Source organism: Misgurnus anguillicaudatus, chromosome 20 (assembly GCF_027580225.2).
Source record: "Misgurnus anguillicaudatus chromosome 20, ASM2758022v2, whole genome shotgun sequence".
Taxonomy (NCBI): domain Eukaryota; kingdom Metazoa; phylum Chordata; class Actinopteri; order Cypriniformes; family Cobitidae; genus Misgurnus; species Misgurnus anguillicaudatus.
Window position 1 is genome coordinate 38,761,675 of NC_073356.2, and position 23,601 is coordinate 38,785,275.

The 23,601-nt window shown below is 37.5% G+C and overlaps 4 protein-coding genes across 6 annotated transcripts; 3 read left to right on the top strand and 1 right to left on the bottom strand.

The window, feature by feature from the left end:
* Positions 1-958: 958 nt before the first annotated feature.
* golph3l (golgi phosphoprotein 3-like) lies at positions 959-7,132 on the top strand. The gene is made up of 5 exons (XM_055219891.2): positions 959-1,109; positions 1,383-1,577; positions 3,649-3,780; positions 5,037-5,151; positions 5,274-7,132. The coding sequence occupies exons 2-5, from the start codon at positions 1,404-1,406 to the stop codon at positions 5,705-5,707; spliced, it is 855 nt and encodes a 284-aa protein (XP_055075866.1). The 5' UTR covers positions 959-1,109; positions 1,383-1,403; the 3' UTR covers positions 5,708-7,132.
* A 1,485-nt stretch (positions 7,133-8,617) lies between these two features.
* On the top strand, positions 8,618-12,430 carry gpd1c (glycerol-3-phosphate dehydrogenase 1c). 3 transcript variants are annotated; one of them, XM_073858688.1, is made up of 9 exons: positions 8,618-8,780; positions 9,270-9,447; positions 10,301-10,441; positions 10,696-10,834; positions 11,263-11,375; positions 11,481-11,714; positions 11,827-11,933; positions 12,011-12,101; positions 12,145-12,430. In XM_073858688.1, exons 1-9 carry the CDS (start codon positions 8,740-8,742, stop codon positions 12,148-12,150), a joined length of 1,050 nt encoding a protein of 349 aa, XP_073714789.1. In that variant the 5' UTR covers positions 8,618-8,739; the 3' UTR covers positions 12,151-12,430. The 3 variants fall into 3 exon arrangements, with proteins under 3 accessions (XP_073714789.1, XP_055075863.1, XP_073714790.1); XM_055219888.2 differs by having other exon boundaries at positions 12,011-12,430; XM_073858689.1 differs by lacking the exon at positions 8,618-8,780 and adding an exon at positions 8,832-8,956 and having other exon boundaries at positions 12,011-12,430.
* Positions 12,431-12,956: 526 nt separating this feature from the next.
* ctss1 (cathepsin S, ortholog 1) lies at positions 12,957-18,704 on the bottom strand. Its single transcript, XM_073858690.1, has 8 exons — positions 18,030-18,704; positions 16,828-16,952; positions 16,486-16,608; positions 16,233-16,401; positions 15,935-16,149; positions 15,615-15,780; positions 15,433-15,538; positions 12,957-15,335 (listed from the first exon to the last, which is right to left on the bottom strand). The coding sequence occupies exons 2-8, from the start codon at positions 16,948-16,950 to the stop codon at positions 15,239-15,241; spliced, it is 999 nt and encodes a 332-aa protein (XP_073714791.1). The 5' UTR covers positions 16,951-16,952; positions 18,030-18,704; the 3' UTR covers positions 12,957-15,238.
* Positions 18,705-20,882: 2,178 nt separating this feature from the next.
* lingo4a (leucine rich repeat and Ig domain containing 4a) lies at positions 20,883-22,350 on the top strand. The gene is given in 6 exon segments (XM_055219181.2): positions 20,883-21,300; positions 21,303-21,478; positions 21,480-21,571; positions 21,573-21,887; positions 21,889-22,152; positions 22,154-22,350. Coding segments are annotated over 6 exon segments (1,368 nt in total). The 3' UTR covers positions 22,257-22,350.
* The last annotated feature ends 1,251 nt before the right edge of the window (positions 22,351-23,601 follow it).

The following is a 23,601-nucleotide window of genomic DNA, read 5'->3' on the forward strand; positions in this document are numbered from 1 at the left end:
ATCAAATACGCTTCGCACTAGCCGCCGCATGAGAGCGCTGTTGAAACAACCTTTCCTTTTTTATTGCAATAATAACAAATATAACATACAACAACAAATAAACAGTTTTAAAATAAGATATCATATATATGAGACCATCTAATAAAGCACGTAGATTTTCAATGGAGATCACATTAAGATCATATAAAAAAAGAAAAAAGAAATGAAAGGGAAGAAATAAAAGGCATACAATACTTTTACAAGCATAATAAAATAGACTATAAAATATGCATGAATTGTAATAGTTTTAACAGACACTGAAATTGTATCCAAGTATAAATTCAATTCTTGTTTGAAGACATTAAAGTGGGGTTTACTTTTTGTAGGCTACATTTACATTTATGGATATGAATAAAAGAAGATTTATAAAAAGCTTGCATTTAGTAAATTATTGTCATTAACATAAAATCCTAAAATAATGTTTCTATAAGTTAAAGAAAAACATTTTGGACAATTAATAATTCAACATCACTCCAGAAAGACTTAAATCCCAGAACAGATGACAGACAAAAATAGCAAAATGTCATATTTTAAATGTCTGTAAAAAGTGCTTGGAAGGATAAAATCCATGGATAACTTAACAACTATAAACAACTTTTAGTAGGCTATTATATTCATTTTAGTTTATACATAACATTACTTTTGGAATTTAAAGGTTAACTTCATCTGAATAATTATTTTAAATGCAGACGGAATATAACATAATTATCAGATGTGACAACAAAAAAATGACATTACATATAAAAATTCACACCACACACAGGCTATACAAGTCATATCTAAAACATTTCTTCCAATGTATGTCTTCATTTAAATCCTGATTCCTGGATCCGGGTCACATAGGTTGCACGTTCAGTGCATGCGTGCGTCAGGTTTCGCGTTACATGTGTTTACAGTATGAATTCTGATTGGACTAGAGGCGTAGAAACAATAGATCCATATTCTGATTGGCTGATTCGTTTAGAGGCGTGTCCTCGGGTGAAACGCAGCACTTGTCAGGTGAACAGGTGAACGCACGGGGAAGTGAACACAAGAATTACACGTACACTTTATTTAAAAAACGGCAAATGGTAAGTTTAAAGTTTTTTAAAGACAGTTTGTGTTTTTTATATAACTAAATAGTATTAATAGAAACTTTACTTCTGTTTGTTTCAAATATAACAATAATTAAATGATTCAGTACAGTAGGCTAATAAACTCTCCAGAATATTGTCGAATACGTCTTTATTTTCATTTTCTAATATAAGCACAAATACAGGCTTGAGGAGGGACTCTGTCGATTGAAGTTCATGTTTTTGGTTCAAACTGAGTTAAGTGTGTGATGTATGTTGGTTTTGGTTGAGGTTGGCTGTTAGCAGGACGGTATGACCACATTAACGAAGCGGAACCGCCGCGCGGAGGCTCCAGCGGAGACGCGGGGTCAAGCGGAGCACGAGGAGCTCAGGAGAGACTCTGATGAAGAGGATGATATCGACTCGAAATCACTGAGACTTACACTGATGGAGGAGATCCTGCTGCTGGGACTGAAGGATAAAGAGGTTTAAACATTTAAATCATTCACATCACCTTACAGAAACCGGCTTCTATCCATAAAGTGTAATTATGATAGTATTTATTACTTTTATGAAGTCGATGGGGATCATCAAAACGTTTCACCCCTAAAAAGACAAACTGAACCGCACACCCACGCACGCACGCACACTAGTGCTGTAGTACTGGTCTGGAGCAGGTAAACTAGTAAAGGTAATCTCACATAAAAGAATTCACTTCATTTTATTCTGTCATAAATTAACTTGTTAAACCGGTGAAACAGGAAATGTTTGTCAGTCTTAGTGAATGAAGTCGAGCCGCTCTGTGAAGAGATGATGACGTATAAAGCAGACAGAGAGCTTCACAGTAAAGCACAAACTATAAGATAAATACATAAAATGATGTAAGATGTCTGGATTATCAGATTGTAAAGCAGGTGTGTCATCTTCAGTAATGCGTCAAACTATTCTTGTGTAAAATGTCAAAGTAAACTTCCTTATTATAAATATAAAAGTGTCTTTAGAAATGTCATTACAGACATCAGGGTGTGTATCTGAGTGTGTATTTAATCTCTGTGTGTGTACTTTATAATACATTGTGTGCACAGAAGAGAGCAAAATAAGAGAAAGAGTGAACGTTTTCATTTAGATCTCAAGATCTTTAGTAATAATAACAATATGGGATTATGAAGTATCTGTGATCAGATGCAGTTATGGGTGTAACTAGTCACTAAGTAATTTGTTTCTGTTATTTTGATTACTTTTTCCTTGAAAAAGTAAAGTAAGGGATTACTCAGTAATGTAATGACAGTAACTTCTGATGTAGTTGAAGTAAATTGTGTGTATGGACTGCAGATCAATAATATATAATACAGTAGTGGATTTAACATCAACATTTAAAGTCTAAGGTTAAAATGCATATTTTTTATTTATCCTTCGCACTTTAAATAATTAATAATAATGGTATCACTTTACAATTTTCACTATTAACTGGTTGGTCACTAGCATTAATATTACTGAGATATTGGCTGTTTATTAATACTTAAATTAAGCACATAATAATGCCTGATTCTGCAAAACCTTATTCTACATCATTAATCCTACACAATACTTAAACTTTACTAAGTATTAATATGAGGCTAAATTAGTTAATACTGACAATTGGACCTTAAAAGTGTGACCAAAATAATTTGTGTACTTTTATAATTATTCGAGCTGTTTCAAGCCCATCTTTGTATCATTTACTAAAAAGGATATAGCAATAAGTAATTAAATACTTTTTGAAGAGAGTAATGTGTACAGTAATCTAATTACATGATTGAAGATGTAATTAGTAACTAGTAATTATGTACAACACTGGTTGTTTGTTGTAATAAAGTATACAACGGGCCCGTTGAATGCTTTATTGGTTGAGAAATGTTTCTGGGATGTTGATTATTTTCCACGGTGCATTGTGCCGCATTACCATCTTGGGTGTGCATTATTTCTGAATAATTCAACAGCCCATCATAAATTATTCCTAACATATCAGTAACACTTTACAATAGTAATTTATTCATTTATTAATTTTTGTATTTTTAAGTTAGTTAATGTCAATAAAGTTATTCATGTTAGTTAATAATGCATTATTTATTTTGTGTGAAATATACTCAGATACACATACAGTACTTTATAAAAGATTCACTTTCTGAAGAGTCAGCATTATAGTTCACGTGACAAATGACTAAATAAAACAGAGAAAAACATTTATATACTGTTGTCATGTGCTCATCCAGATGACGTCCTTCCCTGAATCCAGAGAAGATTCCTCTTATAATGAAAGTGAATGTTAACTGAGGTCTTCACATTCATGCTTATAAGAACACAAGCGTGAGAAACTTCATCTTTATAAGCCTGTTGTGTTGTGACCAGCATGTGAACCTTTAGTTTCATTGAGGGTAGTTGCTGACAAAATGTATGAACTATATTTGTTATATAGCTGTCACGATTCATCATCACATTGACTTTGTACTAACAATAAAAACAAAAGTTACACTAAAAGTTGCTGTATGTCTAAAGTTGCATTATGTTTGACTTTAAGGGCTACACATCGTTCTGGAATGACAGCATCTCATCAGGTTTACGTGGTTGCATCATGGTGGAGCTGACCCTGCGTGGACGCATTCATCTAGAACCTCCAAGCGCACGCAAGAGAAAACTGCTGGACCGTAAGGTATGACAATACACGCTTTCTGTCACACAGACAACACACATGGACATATTTAACTACACTTATAAACAGATGCTGACCAGGTGTGTCCCAGAAGTGTCTTTATCATTTCTAAATAACTTTCAGAGAGGAACCTGTCTAACTTGCTTATTATGTGTAATTGAGAGTTTTAGCAACTGCATCATCTAGAAGTCATTTACATACAAGCTCATCATAGTGACGTAAACGTGCTCAGGTACAGATCAAACAGTGTAGTGTGGTCATTTAAACTTTTTTGGGGTAAAAAACGAAATGTATTAGTGGTAATGAATGAGTACATTTCTAAAGACCAGAATCAAACAATGTCTGCAAAATATTCAATGATAGCCCCTAAGTGATTTAATAATTGTGAGTTTATTAAGTGAGTTCATACATATTGAAAGCAAGCGTGCCGCACAAGCCCTGAAAAGTGAAGCCAAAACGTCTCGATCGTTCCCCAATGACTGGTCCCAGTATAGGTCATAAACCCCGCCTCCCCATGTTATTTAATGGGACTTGAGACCAACTTAAAAATGTAATTACACTTCAATTATCTTTTTTCCGAAGCTGGTCATTTATTGTAGTTTTTATCACGCTGATGTTAATTCAAATGTTTGTTTTTAAAATAAGTTTGTTTTTAGTTACTTATTTAATGATATAACGGTGATGTCACGTCATGATTGACAGCTGTGATATCATGTGATATGCGCATTCTGCGAGAGCGAGGGCAGGGTCTTGATTTCGCGGCTTTACTTCCTGCTCACTACTGTGCAGGACTGGTCCTGAAATCGGTACTGCACAGACTCAAGACCCAAGATGTCAGCGCCGTATCGGGACACTGCCGGCTTCACTTTTCACCAATGGAAGAGAGCGAACAGGCGTCGTCCATCTTTTTTACAGTCTATGATTGAAACATCTTTCCTGATGCCTAATGAATTATGTTGCTCTTCTCCATACCTCTGCCGGTTCTCTTGGCCACGCCCCTCTGCTGCTGATCCTTTCTGACATTTTGGCCACGCCCCCTCTGCTGCTGATAATTTCTGTCATTTTGTCCATGCCCCCTTTGCTGTTGATCCTTTGTGTCATTTTGACCACGCCTTCTCTGCTGCTGGTCATTTTGGCCACGCCCCCTCTGCTGCTGGTCCTTTCTGTCTTCTTGGTCACTGTCCTTTCGACCACACCTTCTCTGCTGCTGGTCATTTTGGCCACACCCCCTCTGCTGCTGTCCTCTTCTACTGCAGGTCTTGGTGAAGTCATCTGCTCCCACTGGTGACGTTCTGCTGGATGAAGCTTTGAAACACATCAAAGAGACGGAGCCAGCTGAGAACGTTGCCAACTGGATTGAACTTCTCACAGGTGCCGCAGACTTCTAGATGGCATCCTAACTCACAAGTTTAACTTATTATGTAGGGCATAACATAACGCAACTATTTAAACAGCGAGTTTCATTGTTTTTGGTCTTTGTCTGTTGTGTTCAGGTGAGACTTGGAACCCTCTAAAGATGCACTTTCAGATTCGTAACGTTCGCGAGCGTTTAGCAAAGAACCTGGTGGAGAAAGGAGTGCTGACCTCGGAGAAGCAGAACTTCCTGCTGTTTGATATGACCACACACCCTGTAACAGACAGCAGCGAGAAGAACCGGCTGATGGAGCGACTCCAGGAGAGCCTGCTGGATCGCTGGACCAACGATTCTCGCCGCATGAGTCACCGCACGCTGGCGCTGATCCTTTTGGCTCACTCGGCGGACGTGCTGGAGAACGCGCTGACGCCTCTTCCCGACGACCGCTACGACATCGCCACTTCGCGTTCCAGATCTTTGATAGAAGCTGATCCTGACCAGGAGAGCGCCAAGGTCACGACCCCTGCAGAGGAGATGATCTGGGCCGTGCTGGCTGCTTTTAATAAATCCTGAGAGAACTGGAGTCAGATCTGTTCTCTGAACTCGCTGGCGCCGTCTGTCTGCGGCCCCTGGACCTGCAGCAGAGACTCATGAGAAATGGTGACGGGTTAAAGCTGTTTTTATGATGTGACTGGATTGCCTACACATGACGTGAGCTCGCGTCTGAACTGATGCATGAGAACAACTGCAGACATCGACTCTGCTCCAGAACCTAGCGAAGACTTTTACTCATCTCTACCTGCATTACAAGTTTCATTTAGTTTATTTGTAAAGGGCCAAGGCTAATATACTGACGATACTCACTTCAGTGTCTGTGATATTTTAACACAATAACCTCTTAATACAAACACATCTTCTGTCTGTGTTAGATTTATTATAAATAAGTAATGATAAAGTCAAGCGTTATGATCAGATCGGTGGATTGATTGTGTATAGTTTCACTCACACCGGCCTGTGTGTTACAGCATAAATGACATTTGTGTAATTCCTTTAGTGAATAATGTGCTAAAACATCACAGACATGGAATATATATGAATTAAGGAATTAACTATGGAATGCTTTATTCTGATTGGTTGAGAAATGTTTTACTGGGAATGCATTATTTTTTTTATAAATGCACACCTGTAGTCATCAAACCTGTCTTAAACAGTGAAGAACAAAGCATCTATACGAGCTCAGGATGAAGTTACTGTCTGTCTTTTGAAAGTCAAACTTTATATTGGGAGTGTCTGTATTATGATGCTTTAATGTTTTCTTTAGGTTAAGGATCAGAGCTCGTGTTTCTTTGTTAATAGCACATGACACTGCATTGGTACAGAAGATTTATTCACCAAGTTAATCCGTTTTTGTGAAGTTAATTGAATGTATATTTATTTAAAATGAATTCTGATATTACGTGACTTCAGTTCTCAGGGTTTTTTTATGGGATTGACTGTTAATAGTTGTGTTTGTATCCTCAGTGAATGAAAGAGGAATAGCAGGTAGTTCAGGATCATCATCATATTTGATGTTGTGACATCTGACATGAAAAGTAATGGGTGCAGCCTTAAAAGTTCAGATCTGTTCTAGACGGATGTATGGATGAAGGACGAGTTGCAGATGTAACTCCAGAGAATGAAGATGTTGTCAGATTTACTGAATGTGTAAGCAGCGATGCTTTGACGGTCGACTGTGTGAGAGTTCAGTCGTGTTTAAATGAGGAAACAAAACAAACAGCAAACAGAAGTTAAATAATCAAATCAGCAACATTATAAGAGAAAGACACGAAACACTTGATCACACATGTGATGAATGAGACACTCGCGTGTTTTATAACTGATGATGTGTCTGAATCAGAGCTTAAACACTTCTGCTATTGATGTTTATAAATGTCTAGATCAATCACACTCTTTCATTCACAATGACACTGTAAATAATAAAATCACTATTATTAGTATGTGGTTATTTTGTGGTCACTTAAAAGCTTAAACCAACATTCTTTATTAATTTAATCTGGTTTAAACCTTTAAACCCAGCCCAAAATCCAGAATGATCAGCAAACGAGTTTTTAGCATGCTCACCCATACAGAAAAATATATATTATCAAATATCATTTTGAATCTTTTGTAAAAACTTGCCAAAAAATATATGTGCTGAAATATATTTTGAATTATGTTTACAAAGGATTTAATTTTTACCAATATATTTTTTGGCCATTTTAAGTATTTTATTTTATTATATTTTATAAATATTATATTATATTTTTATTATATTATATTTTAAAAACTAATATATTTTAAAGCATTTATATTCACATCACATTGGAAGAAAATCAACTTGTAAACATAATTTGAAAATATTAAATCTAAATATATTTTCAACTGCAAAATATACTTATACATTTTTGTAAAAACTTTTATATTTTGCCCAGAAAAAAATATTTTTGCCTTATGGGTTGTAAAATTGGAAATGTATTTATTGCCCCTGAAATACATTTTGAAATGTTAATATTTGAAAGTTAAAATATATATTGACAAATTAAAAAATATATTTAATAAAAGCTTTACTTAATACAGATAAAAGTTTTTTTTTTTTTGCCGAACTGTATTTAAAACCTAAACCATAATTAACACAAAAAAATGTTACCAGTTGTGTGGATTGGAAACAGTTTGAAAGGAAGATGAAGAGTATGAGGAAGAACAGGACACCAGAGACGATGAAATTGGCAAAAAATTGCAGAAGAATTACTGACTTTTTACAAAATACAAATGCTGCATATACAGACATTCAACACTTACTATTATTTGCAGTACTTACAGTAAAATATATTCACTATATTCACTAAACTAAACTTGTAATTACAGTAATAGAGATTTTTAACTGTATTTGTCGTGTGTGTTGTTATAAACATGTATTTGTCTTTAAGCAGATGTTGTGTTTTCCCTTTTTTAAGGTAATTGATGTTTTATAGTGTTTTATATTATGTCTGATTTGAAAGCTTAGTTTGATTTTGTGTACAGGTGAAATGGTTTTGAAGGAATTGTTTGGTTTTGTTAGAAGAGTCACGCGTTCTGTGAATTTAGTTTAACAGTTTGGATTTGTGTTTGAGGTTTTGAGAAAATGAGTGATAGTTTCAAAAAATATGTTTTAGCAATTCAGACAAACTGTAAAAAAAAGAAATAATGTTTGAGTCATAACAGACCTTCATGTATGATTGAAGTTCACAGTGCTGATCTGTAATACCGACTGAATAAAGAAGCAATAATATGATGATAGACACATCCAGACCTGTACTGTCCCAACCCTGATACACACACACACACACACACACACACACACACACACACACACACACACACACACACACACACACACACACACGCACACACATAGTACACAGTACACAAACACAGTACACACAGTAGAGATTGTGTGTGTTGGGCGTATCAGGAAGTCCTCGTGCAGACACACAAACAGACAGACAGGCAAACGGCAAGATAGACAGACAGACACACAGACAGACAGACAGACAGACGGACGCTCGCTGTGAGACTGAACTTCAGAGATGACTGGTAGTAAAGTTTGTATCGTTGGATCTGGAAACTGGTGAGTTAATAATAAAACACAAAAGCTCGTGCTGCAGTTGTTATATTACCACACACTGACCGTCATGCTTTTGTCGACAATTCCTCACGCGCTGCGTAGAGCGTTGCGTTCATTATAACCGGAGCGTTGTGTCGCGTCGCAGCAGCGCGTTTCATTGCTGGCGTCAGTTTCCACAGGTGTGTGCGCGCGCGCGTTTGTGTGATGTTTTTGTAAAGTTTGTTTATTTATCTGTGTATGTGTTTCGTGTGTGATGTTTTGTGTGTGTTTATGGTGTTTTGTGTGTTTATGGTGTATGTTTGTGATGTTTTGTGTGTTTATGTTGTTTTGTGTGTGTTTGTGGTGTTTTGTGTGTTTATTATGTTTTTGTGTGTTTATGGTACATGTTGGTGATGTTTTGTGTGTTTATGATGTTTTTGTGTTGTTTTGTGTGTGTTTATGATGTTTTTGTGTTGTTTTGTGATGTTTTTTTGTGTGTTTTGTGTCATTCAGGGGTTCGGCGATTGCTAAGATCATTGGTCACAATGTGAAAGGCTCAAATCGTTTTGATCCTATGGTGAAGATGTGGGTTTATGAGGAGATGATCGATGGACAAAAACTCACCGAGATCATCAATACACAACATGAGAACATCAAATATCTGCCCGGACACAAACTGCCTAAAAATGTGGTGTGTGTGTGTGTGTGTGTGTGTGTGTTTGATTACATTATTAAATCAATCCAGCTTACAAACCTCATTTAAAGACTTTATTTGATCTGACCTATCACACACAGTCTACCACGATATTACAATAATGTGTGAACTTTACACAGGACTTCATTTATCTACCTGACCTTTAAACACACAATAACTGCTGCAAACTAAACACAACAACACAGTTAATTAATCACTGAATGAAAGAGAAAGATTAAGATAATAATAAATTATTAACTTTTTCAATCATAGCACACAAATGTGGGTCTACGGATGTGTTAAAAACAACACATTAGTGTTAATTCTGGCACAACACATGAAATGCGTAGTCCTGGAATTCACACATCTCAGTGTTATTATTGAAACAACACAACATGTGTTTTATTTTAACACAAAATCAACACAAAATGACACATAATGTGTAAAAATCTTAACGCACAAAGATGTGTAAATCCTTTCTAAGAGTGCAGATTGTTTAAGGTTACGCACACACACAGTCATTTATACACCTTTAGCATCTCTTCTAGCTAATAGATATGGGGGTGGTTTCCCGGACAGGGATTTGTTTAAGCCAGGACTAGACCTGAGTTTAATTGGGAAATATAACTAGTTTTAACAAACATGTCTTACTAAAAACATTACTGGTGTGCATTTTGAGGCAAAAAAATGGGCCCTGATGTATTTTAAGATAGTCGTTTTCAGTTTGGACAGCTCTTACATTTATTTTAGTCTAGGACTAGTCTAATCCCTGTCTGGGAAACCACCCCTAAGAGTTGAGAAGTGTTGTGTTGTTGTGTGTGATTCTCACCTGAATGATGTCATCCGATAGGTTGCTGTTCCTGAAATCACAGAGGCTGCGGCGGGCGCTGATCTTCTGGTCTTTGTCGTTCCACATCAGTTTATTGGGAAACTTTGTGACCAGATGAAACCTCATATCAAACCTGGAGCTATTGGCATCTCCCTCATTAAAGTATGCGGTATAAAAAAAAGACTGTCAGAAATCATCTTACGCTACACTGAAAAAAATGAATGATTTATTCAGTGGTCGCAATCAATTTATTTAAGCTACATTTAACTTTTTAAATAAATAAATTGAATAAATTGATTGCGACCACTTACCTTAAAAAAATTAAAAAGTAAATCGAATGAATCCTTTATTTCAGTGTAGTTCAGTGCATAGTTTTTCACAGTAGTTACGGTACACATTTGTCTCTTCATCTTTAGGGTATAGACGAGGGTCCGGCTGGCCTGACTCTGATCTCTGACATCATTCGATCGAAACTGGAGATCGAGGTCAGCGTCCTGATGGGGGCGAACATCGCCAGTGAGGTCGCTGAAGAGAAGTTCTGTGAGACCACCATCGGTAAACAGATTAAACACGAGAGAAAGGCAGCAGGAGAGAAGTGTAGTGTAGCACTGACTATGTTTACATTCACAACCTTTAATCAGATTGCAGGTTATGACAGTACCGTTTACATGTGCCCTAAACATCTAATTAAAATGTTGGTTTACATGTACATATATCATTCGAAACCGAACGCACAGGCAGGGTTGCCAGATTTGCGTATCAAAACCAGCCCAATGGACATTCAAAACTAGCCCAAACGCATCCCAAAGACTACTCACAGCCCAAATACCAATAACTACTAAACGAAATCCTTTCATCTTTTCATCTATTGATTAAGGTGTTTACATGAAGGCTTTTCAGTCATCAATACGATTACAAACGGATTATTTTGTTGCATGTAAACGTAAGTAATGTGTTTATGTGTTTTGTGTGTGTTTGATCAGGAGCCACTAATGAACGCAACGGTAAGATCTTTAAAGAACTTCTGCAAACTCCAAACTTCAGGATCACAGTGGTGAAGGAGAGTGACACCGTGGAGCTCTGTGGAGCTTTGAAGGTATTTTAACACACACACACACACACAATCCTGTGGAGACATCTCTTAATCTCTTGATGTTATAGATGATCAGTCGTCTCTCTTTCTGTTGTCTTCCTCTGGTAGAACATCGTGGCAGTGGGTGCTGGTTTCTGTGATGGTTTGGGGTTTGGTGACAACACTAAAGCTGCTGTGATCAGACTGGGACTCATGGAGATGGTGGCCTTCTCCAAAGTCTTCTGCAAGAGCGCCGTCACATCCGCAACCTTCCTGGAGAGCTGCGGGGTCGCCGATCTCATCACCACCTGCTACGGCGGACGAAACCGGCGCGTGGCTGAAGCGTTTGCTCGCTCACAGAAGGTCTTGGGCTTTATATGAGCACATCACAGAAATGACAGCTGCACTATGAGAGAGTTTCTTGTTGTGGTTGTTGTTGTTGTGTTATCTAATGCTTGTACGTTTGTGTATTTAGTCGATAGCTGAACTGGAGGCTGAGATGTTGAATGGCCAGAAACTTCAGGGCCCTCAAACATCCGCAGAAATCTTTAAGATCCTTCAGAAGAAAAATATGGTGGACAAGTAAGTGAACGTGACATCATCACTATTCTAACATTATTGACTGAATCTGATGTGTGTGTGTGTGTGTTTGTGTGTAGGTTCCCACTGTTTGTATCGGTCTATCAGATCTGTTTTGAGGGTCGACAGGTGAAAGATTTCATCCACTGCCTTCAGAATCATCCAGAACACATGTGATGTCATGTCATGTGTGTGATGTGATGTCATGTGTGTGATGTGATGTCATGTGATGAGAGTAAATACACAAACCCAAGCTCAGCACTACAGAGACTCTCTTCAATGAGCTTTATTACAACACAATGTCTAACAAAGTGTATGACAATACTACTACTACTACTGCTGTATTTCAGTGTTTTATAAACAAACCTCAGGGTTGAATCGCTGATAAACGCACAGAAACCCTCAGCTTTATTACTGTGGTGTTAGATGGATTTATATTGGGAGTCATCATGATAAAGTATTTTCACAATAAATGCACAACTTCATTACTGGTTATAAAAGTTATGCTGTCATTCATTTTACAAACATCTGAGCTCATTTATGTTTAAAATATAACAAAGCAAAGCAGAGGCACGGCTTTACTTATAATAATAATAAATTATCTCATGAAATGTTTTGAGCCTTGAGATCATCTGTATGATCATTTACCAGCAGTCACGCATAACTGTAATATAGATAGTGTAAGTATTTTGTTCACACTAAAATGAGTTGCCAGAAAATCTCGCGAGATGTTGGGTTTGGGGTAGGATTAAGAAAAAAACAGTGCTCACGCGGCAGGATTTCACAAGATTTTGGCCATAGCTGTATATCCCTTCTGGCCACAACCCTGTGCAACGCCAGACACTTACAATTTATTATTTATCACACACACACACACACACACACACACACACACACACACACACACACACACACACACACACACACACACATATATGAAAGTTATAGCAATGCATTGTCCTGGCATCAGTATACACATGTAAATGATTTACATAACATAAAAATAACTAGAGAAAACAAAAAATACACCATGTAAATAAATGTGGTGCAGTTTATTTGTCTATAGCAAATTTTCAGATAATATTAGAAGCTCTGGAAGCTATTTTATATTTACATTACATTACAGTATTGCTTAAATTCGTTACTTAAATGGAAAAGACTTGGCTTACCACCAGACCACTTCACTTTATGTACATATGATGAAACTTCCCCATTAAGACACGCCGGACACTTCATGCACTCAACAGTCGCTTCGATTACGTGACGGAAAAGAGGCGGAGCTATCAGATGCCTTGAGAGCAAAATGTACCATTTATTTTATTTATTAATACAACATTTAACTTACAACAAAGGCAAATGTATTCATTGTGTATGAAACTAACTAAAAGGCGCAACACAGTATCAAAAAGCATATTTATGAATAAATGAAATTATTTAGAAAAGAAAAGGAGAATAATAAATACAATTTTGAAATTATCAAAAAAAGATAAAAATTTAAGGTAACATCACAATAAACAAATAAAATGCTTGCATCTCAGTCTGACACTTACTGAAGTGTTGAACAAAACAAATAACAGTCACGTTAAAAAAAAAACTGTGTACACATTTTCATTGGACTACAAATTTGACATAATTTGCCCTCCTTTGGGAAACCGCTTCCAGTTATTAAAAAACATTAAGGGGCGGTTTTCTGGACAGGGATTAGACTAGTCCTAGACTAAAATAAAGTGCTGTCCAAACTGAAAACAACTTGCACTGACATCTTAAAATACATCAGTGTTCTTTGTCAAGTAATGTTTTTAGTAAGGCATGTTTGTTAAAACTAGTTATATTTCCTTGTTAAACTAAGGCCTAGTCCTGGCTTAAACTAATCCCTGTCCAGGAAACAACTCCTATGTGTTACATTACTAAAATTAATACACAAGAAGGGTGAGTACATAGTGCACAATGTATAGTATGTGATTTGGGACACAGCTAAACAACTTAAAGGCTACTTGCACCCAGAGTTGCCAGATCCACGGCCTTTCGGCGGACTTATGAATTGGGATTCTTTAAAGGGATAATTCACCTAAAAATGAAAAGTCTGTCATCAATTACTCTCATGTTGTTACAAACCTGTATACATTTATTTGTTCTGATGACCATGTTTACGTGCACTAAACTGTTTATGAGCCCCATTCACTTCCATAGTATATACAAACATTTCTCAAAATATCTTCCTCCATGTTTATCAGAACAAAGACATTTCTACAGATTTGTAACAACATGAGAGTGAGAAAATGATGACAGAATATTCATATGTAGGTGAACTGTTCCTTTAAAGTGTTTCTGCAGGTTGATGTTTCTCTGCGGGTTGTTGGTATTTGGGCTGTGAATACTAATATGGCTGCCTAAGGACTAATTTTGAAAGGCCATTGGCTGGTTTTGTTACGCAGATCTGGCAACCCTGCTTGCACCATGCATGTGTACGGTTGCACCTGTCAGGGGTAATATGTCTTTTTAAACATTTTTCTTACCTCACCTAGAGAGGGTGCACACGCACGCACGCACGCACGCACGCACACACACACACACACACACACACACACACACACACATATTTAAACAGAGTCAAATTAAATCTTTTGAAAATAATAAATGGACAACACATTTTTAACCGACTACTTTATATTTTTCTATTAAAAAGATGAAGTTCTCAGAGTTAGAAATGATTGCGTTTAAACACATCAAATCTTGTTTTTAATGAAAACAAAGTAAATTTGTTCATGCAGGTATTTAAAAATAAAACATTTCATAGAATCACCCACAATGCAAAAAAAAGACTTTCTTACTCAGTATGTTTGTCTTGTTTTCAGTATAAATATCAAAACATTGTTAAGTCAAGATGTATTTTCTTCATGAGCAAAACAAGTCTAGTTTTTACACAAAAAATACAATGCAAGTGAATTTGTGCTTGTCTAAAAACTAGACTTATTTTCTTGGGTCGTTTTGCTCATCAAGAAAAATCATGTTGATTGAAGAATTTTTAGATATTTGTACTGAAAACAAGACAACAATACGTAAGGAATAATTGACGACGGGCCATTGAATTATAAGAAAATAATGCACACTCAAGCAGACATTGCTCTGGTGCCTATTTTTAAGACATTTTGACAAGTTAGGTGTGTGGTTTACAGAAATTAATGCATACCCATGGGACATTTTTCAGCCAATCACAATACAGCATTCAACAGACCCGTGGTATAATAAATAAGAAGACATTTTTTGCAGTGCTATAATTTGATCTTTAACAAACAGATGAAAGAAGTTCAGATTTTGGGGTAAATAGCAAAGCTGGATATTCCACACATGTTTTTATTTCGTGCTATACGGACGAATCCATGTTCACCCCAACTCGTCCCCCAACTGAGAAAGAAAAAATGATTTCAAATGTTTACCTTTAGATATCAGCAGAACCTACAGATACTATAATCCTGTATTAATGTGTGTGTGTGTTTCACACCTGTTCTTCACCAGCCAGTAATCTTTTCCATCTTCTGATCCATAACCCACAATTAGAACCGCATGATTGATCATTCCAAAGTTGCACTTTGGATCCTCATATATACCTGAACACACAGGTGTGTTATATGATGATGTGTGTATGACAGGTGAAGCAGATGTGTGCTTGTTTGTTTGTCTTACCGCTTCTGTATCTGTGGAAGGAGGCGAGTTTGGCGTTGATACCGACAGAAACGGGTCCAACATTAGCCACGGCAAACTGAATGGCTGTTTCATTGTGTTTAGGAATAATCTGAAACCCTGAACAATATCCAGCTCGAGCAGTCACAGAATATCGACACAAACCCTGCTGCAAATCAAATCAAAAACATTCTAAGCTGAAGTGAAAGTACAGATACCACACCAATACATCATATAGGTCAAAATAAAATAATAGTCTACATAACTGTGTGTCTCTCTTTTCATCTGTCTGTGTGTTTGTGCGGTGTTGTGTAGACTTGTACCTTGTGCTCATAGGGGTAAAACTTGTTAGAGTCGATCCCTTTGTTGCGGATGATGTAGAGAAAAGCACGGGTCAGATATCCACCTTTGCAGCCGTGGTTCCCCAAACTCACACTGCAGTCCAGAAGATTCTGAGGACTCAACGGAACCAAAACTCCAGTTTTTCTTTTCATCTGACCCTCAAGAGCCCCGACGGCACTGAAGGCCCAACACGACCCACACATACCCTAAACACACAAACAAACACTTCATCACAATCATTCAAACACACACTACAGTACAGTACACTATACAACAGTACACACATACCCTGGTTTTGGACAGGACTGACGAGTCCATGCTCAGTCCAGTTGACTCTGGATGGGAGGTGCAGGTGAGTTGCAGGTGTCCAGGGGCTCAGTGTTAAATTCATATCAGAAAAATCTTCTTCCATTAAACCGTTGAGGAAAGGATTGACTTCTTCTGCTGTCTAAACACACACACACACATATATATGTATATTTCCCAGTATTTATTCTGCATTATCATGAAAGTGCTGAAGGTAAACGTGTACCATATCACTGAGATGATTGAGACCCAGTGTGAATGTGTGAAGCCCAACACCTGCTTCCTCATTATGTTTCAGAACATCCTGAAGATTCTTCTCCCAGATGGATCTCCTGTACACCTCCTCCTTCTACAACAACACAACACAACTTACACTGATTGTATTATTGCATACAAAACTGCTCTGATAGAAATCTACAACATCTATGATTGTATCGATTACTTTACACATGATCTGTGTTTCTCTATAGCTCAGTCCTTGTTGCATGCAACTTACCCAAACCATTCAACTGATCCCAGGTCATTGGATCAAACAAAACTGATTGTGTGTGTGTGTGTGTGTACTCACTGTGCTTCTGTAGGTCTTATTGTGTTGTGATTTCCAGGTGATCCATTGATCAGTTAAATGTCTGATCTCTGAACAGATCAGAGATCCACACAGAAGAAACAAGACAACCCTTAATGCCAGCATATCTACACACACAAACACAATTTCATTCACATTTCTCTGAATAGCACTTTTCACAATACAACTGTGTTTATTGACATGACAGAAACTCTGCAGAAGTAGCTGGACGACGTATGAATCCATTTAAGAGTTTATTAAATTCATAAAGATTTGAGTCCTGTAAGCACACTGGAAAAAAACATATCAACATAAGATTTCATTTTACTTTAACTTAACAAATTAAGTTAAATTATTTCAACTTGTTTATAAGTTATGTAACTATATACTAGTCAAAACTTAAAATATTAGGTTCAATTGACTTGACAAATTTAATTAAACTTGCACGCTCAAGCTGATTTTGCCAAGTAAGAAATGCAAACATCAACCAAACTAGGTTTTGTAAATAAAATACCACGACCCTAACCATAACTGAAGCTTAAAATTAAAGTGAAATGATTAAGTAAAAACAATGCAATTAATCCTTATTCTAAGCTAAAACATGAAATACATTTATTTCTGAAATCTGATTGGTTGATTAGAATGTTATAGGACATCAACCAAAATCAGGAGAGCCAAACTTGCACCCATGATTGCAGGATTTTATTTTTGTTACAGTGCAGTAATGGTTAACTGTAAACACACACTGACAATCTAATCTGTAAATAATGGTTTATACTTAAGAGACTTAAAAACAAATTTGTAACAAACAGGCACTTTGATGTACAATAAGTAAGGAATCATTGACTCTAATCCTTTGAATTATTTGAAAATAATGCACATCCAATGAAGTACTGCAGCACGACATGATGTGGAGTTACATCGCGTCTGTGTATATTATTTTCAAATAATTCAAAGGACTTGAGTCAATTAATCCCTTTTATAACACAGTTACCACAAACATTACTGGTAGTTATTTGACAGGTCAGGTGAGTGTTTTACAGAAAAATCTCTTGTAATATTCTGTGTATCTGTAGATCATTAGTAAAGCAACACAAATATCATTCCCACACATCCTAATGAAAGCATAATCCACTTGACTAAAATCATCTGTCAAATGTGATGATGTAAATCTAACAGATGTGAGTTAAAGAAGAAGATCTTACCAGTTAATGTTGATGATGAAAGAGAAATGTTTGAACGGTTGTGCTTCACTCAGAAGAAAGAGGAAGATTCACATTTCAGTTCTTGTGTCTTATATTTCCTGTGTGATTTCCTCACTCTCTCACTTATCATGCTGATAAAACACATCAGATCAGTCAATAACATCATCTCTTTCTCTCTGATCAAGTTGTTTTTATCAGTCATGTAGTTCTCACATTTACAACTCTCTTCATTGTATAACAAACTCTTATCTTTAAAGGGGTCATATTATGAGACTTTTTTTAAAATGTAAATTAAATCTTTGGTATCCCAAGAGTCTGTATGTGTAGTTTTAGCTCAAAGTATCCCACAGATAATTTATTATAAGATGTTAAAATTGACACTTTGTAGGTGTGAGCAAAAATGTACCGTTTTTGGGTGTGTCCTTTAAAATGCAAACAAGCTGAAGAAATGCAAACACTGATCACCATAATGATGGTTTGTTGAAATTAATTTCTCTCTCTCTGCTCTAAATGTCAGTGTTGTGGTTGGATACTGAAGATTAAGGGACAGCATTATTATAATAAAATCCCTTTCTGACATCACAAGGGGAGCCAAATTTCAATGAGCTATTTTTTCACATGCTTGCAGAGAATGGTTTACCAAAACTAAGTTACTGGGTTAATCTTTATCACATTTTCTAGGTTGATAGAAGCACTGGGTACTCAATTATAGCACTTGGAAAAAGTCAGATTTTCATGATATGTCCCATTTAATTTAAACAAACTCATTAGCTCCACCCCCAACCTCTCAAACTCCACCCAACAAATTAACTTAAGGTCTGACTCCACCCATAACTCTGTTTGCCCCAAACATCAGCGTCTTCTGCGTTGTGTTTCCCACTAACACAAGTGTGTGTCTCTTACACAGCAGTGTTGATGCTGACTGAAGTGTGTGTGTGTTAACCGTACTGATACTGTCAGTGTCACACCCACAAACATCTCTGATGTTATCTTAAGAGAGCCACTACTGAGGGAATAAGACTCATAATGTGTGTGTTCATGTTGTACCATTAGACATTCAGTGTTGTATAAACTCAGATACAAACACAACACAACACAGCATGATGCTCACAGATGGACCAGATCGAACTCAGCAACCTGACAGAGAGAAAGAGAGAAAGATGATATTAACACATGGACAGTTAAAGATGAGATGTAGTTCTAAACGTATGTTTGGGAGGAGCCTAAACATTCAGGCCTGTCAATCAACATTATGGGCGTATATAAGGCAGCCTTCAGGCATCTGTGTCAAGCTGCAATTCTTCCAGCATCCCTCCTCCTCCTCCTCTTCATCTCCTCCTTCACTTCTCTCTTTCTTCTGCTGTGCAGTTCTTTTGTGGGGTGTGGAGGTTGAGTTGAATTTGGGGCTCGAGCCTCGGCCTCAGGTTTGCTTTCTCTGAAGGTTCAGAGCCCCTTCAAGGACAGCGAGCCAAGTTCATTTAACATGAATCATTAAGATCTGAATGCGCAGGTGAACTATTGAAATGTAAGATTAAATTTCATTGAATGGATTTGAGTAACATGTCTTGACATGTCTACAGTGATTTCTTATAGTATCACAGTGCAGATAGCAGTTATTATACTCATTATATTGGGAGTTGTGATATAGGCAGAGGACTTAAACTAACCAGGATATCACAGTCCGTGACTATAGACGGTTCAGCAGTAATAACATAAACAAACAGCTTTCATGAAACAAGAGTAACTTCCGGTAAACTTCCATAAAGAATTAATAACAAGTTCATTACATTTATTAAATTCTTTATTATCAAAGTTTACAGATATTTTTATTTAATGAACATTTCGACTGCTTGATGTGTTTAGTGTTTACATGTCCTGTTTGCTTTCTCTCTCTCTTATGTGAAGAGGTCGAGCAGAGAGATTTTCATCTGGAATTGTGTGTGATGAACAGAAACAGACAGTTTTTAAGCTGATAAGAGTTTTAATGATAATCTCTCAGGCCAGGTTTCACGGACAAGGCTTAGCTAAAGCCAGGACTACGCCTTAGTTCAATTCAGATGTTTAAGCATCTTTTATAAATATTACTGGTGTGCATCTTCAGACAAATCAAAGGCACTGGCACATTTAAAGATCTGTCAGTGCAAGTTATTTTCAGTAGAGACAGCTGAAACATGTGTTTTAGTCTAGGACTAACCTTAAGCCTTGTTTTTGAAACCAGGGGTCAGTGTTCTGTATGTCAGGAGTGTACTATTATATTCATATACATACACGTGTTCTTTAACCCTTTATAACAAAGAGCTTATACACAACGCATACGTCATGTGACCTTTTGACGTGATGACATACTACCTGAGTTCACGCTGGCGCATCACACATTAATTTGTGGTTAAAAAGTACCTAAAAATGACAATGGTTTCACTAGACAAGACACTTACACATCAGTTAGGATCATTTGGTTCCTTTGACGCTGCATTGAAAATATAAACTGTTGAGGTTCACTAAATAAAGAAAAATCTTCTACAAAGGAAGACATAAACATTTTGGATGACATGGGGGTGAATCTGGATTTTTTAAAAGATCTCACATTTAAAATCTCATCTCTTCAGATTGGTCTTTAAGTTTGAGTGTTTTATTTGTTTGTATTAAATAATTTTGCTGTGTGTGTTCACTTATAATGTTTGGCATCTTTGAATAGTGAATGATTTTGGTCAACTATGTTATTTGTTATGTTTATTTTAGTCAGCTGCTGCTTTTTGTTTTCTTTAGTTATTTTCAATGCAGTAAGATGTCCTGTGATTCAAGATTCATGACTCTGTTTCTGGTTGACAATGGTTTGTGGTAGTTGACTGGAGGATGGTCCTGCAGTGGGTAACAGGTGTGACACCAGCAGGAGTTAATGCCCAGTGCTGTGACTGCTGCTTACTAAAACTCCTCATTGTTAACTGCTCCTCCAGACAGCTCACCTCTCTTCCTGACGACATTCCAGAAAATTCCCAAAGGCTTAACTTGTCCAACAACTGCCTAAAGGCTTTGCTGAGGCAGCAGTTTTCCAGCCTGGTCCAATAACAAGAGTTGGATTTCAGTGAAAACATGCTGACGGTGATTGGGGTCGAAGCTTTCCTTGGCCTGCAAAACCTTCTTATGCTAAGACTTTCTTGTAACCATCTAAAGATTATTCCAGTTGGAACTTTTCTGGACCGGCAAATGTCCTTCTGCGAGAACAAGATCTTGGTGTTCCTGGACGACATGTTTGGAGAAATGTCATCTCCGCAGAACTGGATGCCAGCCAAAACGATCTGGTGTTCATCTCGAGCTGTGGCTTGAACTTTAACAGGTGTAACGTGACATTGGTGTCTCTACTCATCTGCCTCTCACAGTTGCATGTCTCGGCACTCTGTCTGATCATTTCCCCGGCTGGGAGTTTGAAGGAGCTCAGTGTGTTCCTCGCTAGCCACCGACAGTCTCACTGGACTCGATCTCACCCTCAGCCACTGTTACCTGAGCTCCATACTGTATTATTCACTGCGGCATCAAGTGTATGTTTTATTTGAATCTGTTCTATCACCCGAGCACCAGCGTTCAGTCCAACATGCTGGCCGCTTTGTTACGATTACAGGAGCTGCACTTTATGGGTTGAAGTCTGCTGAGGGTGGATCCATATGCATTAACCAACCTTGCTTCTCTCCACCTTCTAAACGTGTCAGGTAATCGGTTGGTGACATTAGAGTCGGCAGCATTCCAGTCTGTAGAAACACTGTAGGTACTGAGGTTAAATGGGAATCCGTTGACCTGTGACTGTCATCTTTTGGTGACGCTCAGACGTCTTTGCTTTGAAGGACATTCGGCATCCTGTGCTTCTTATGCCATTAACCTTTCGCCAAGATTGGATTCTTACCCACAAACCACAGGATGTTTGTACGGATGCGGGGCAAACCGTCCTGTTCTTCTACAAAGCAGATGAAGACCCAGTGCCTTTCATCTTCTGACTGAATCCATCCCTCCTCTTTTGCTCAAATAGAATTCACGTGCTGAGCGAAGGGACTCTCGAAGTGCGTTACACGGAGGTACAAAACAGCGGCTACTACCTGTGCATTGCTTTAAATGCTGCAAGAAGCCACAGCATCTTCATCAGGCTCGTTCTCGCCAGAGGTGTGGCATGCCGCATCCGGCCGAGCACCGGTTGACGGCTCTTGGGGTCCACAACAGTTTGACGTGAAAACACGTTGATGGGATTCAAAGGTTGAACTTTATCGTTCTTGTTAAAGACTTGTCGTTTCAGCATGAGCTCTGATGTTATGAAACTGTAGTAAACTGACTTAAATGTGAATTAGAATCTAAAGAGCAGTGAGACTGTAATTAAAGGATTTATGACAGAAATCCAGACACACTTGAGCTGTGAGTTTTTCTTTTTAAATTTAAGGCAGTTTGACTGACATTTCTCTTCAGCATGTATATATTTATTTGTTTGTTTGTTGACATTTTTGAAAGTTTTGTAATATTTCCCCAGAAAAATGTAAACATTTTCATATTCACAAAAAGAAAGACATTTCTGTTTATTAATCATTGTCCATAAAATGAAGTTCATAATTACAATAATAATATTTGAATATAATAATATCTTTATAATAATCATTATATTATGAACATTCAAAACATCACTCTATATGTAGAGATGCTCCACTCGAACAAATCTCTTCTGCATTCAAGAATATTTCCATGGGTAAATATATAAATATATACATCCTACACTCCTGAATTGGTTTGGAGGGTCGGGGAAACACTATGGCTTGTCTGTGTCTATGGCTAAACTGGTGGGTGGGTTCCTCTGTAGGAACCGTTTCTTTATGATATTAAGACAGAAAGTTCGTCAGTTAGAGCTGAAGTGCTACACAATGGGGATAAAGATACACCATCACAATCGGTCTCAGTAAAATCCACCCCATATACACATAAAATGGCTGTATGCTATCAGAAAATTGTGCCAGAAAGTTGTGAAAAAGTTACATATTAATAAAGAATCAGTGATTCTGCAAATGATTGAAAGTGACACTCTCATAATCCACATCTCTATGGCAACAAATGTCAATCTGACAGGTTGTGTTTGAACCAGCCAATCAGCACTGAGAAGAGCTCTGTGTTTAGCCAATCAGGACGGAGGAAAGTTCTGCATTTAGCCAATCAGGACTGAAGAGAGCTCTGCGTTTAGCCAATCAGGACTGAAAAGAGCTCTGCGTTAAGCCAATTAGGACTAAGGAGAGATCTGCGTTAAGCCAATCAGTACTGAAGAGAGCTCTGCGTTTAGCCAATCAGGACTGAAAAGAGCTCTGCGTTAAGCCAATTAGGACTAAGGAGAGATCTGCGTTAAGCCAATCAGGACTGAGGAGAGCTCTGCGTTCAGCCAATCAGGACTGCGGAGAGCTCTGCGTTTAGCCAATCAGGACTGCGGAGAGCTCTGCGTTCAGCCAATCAGGACTGCGGAGAGCTCTGCGTTTAGCCAATCAGGACTGAAGAGAGCTCTGCGTTTAGCCAATCAGGACTGCGGAGAGCTCTGCGTTAAGCCAATCAGGACTAA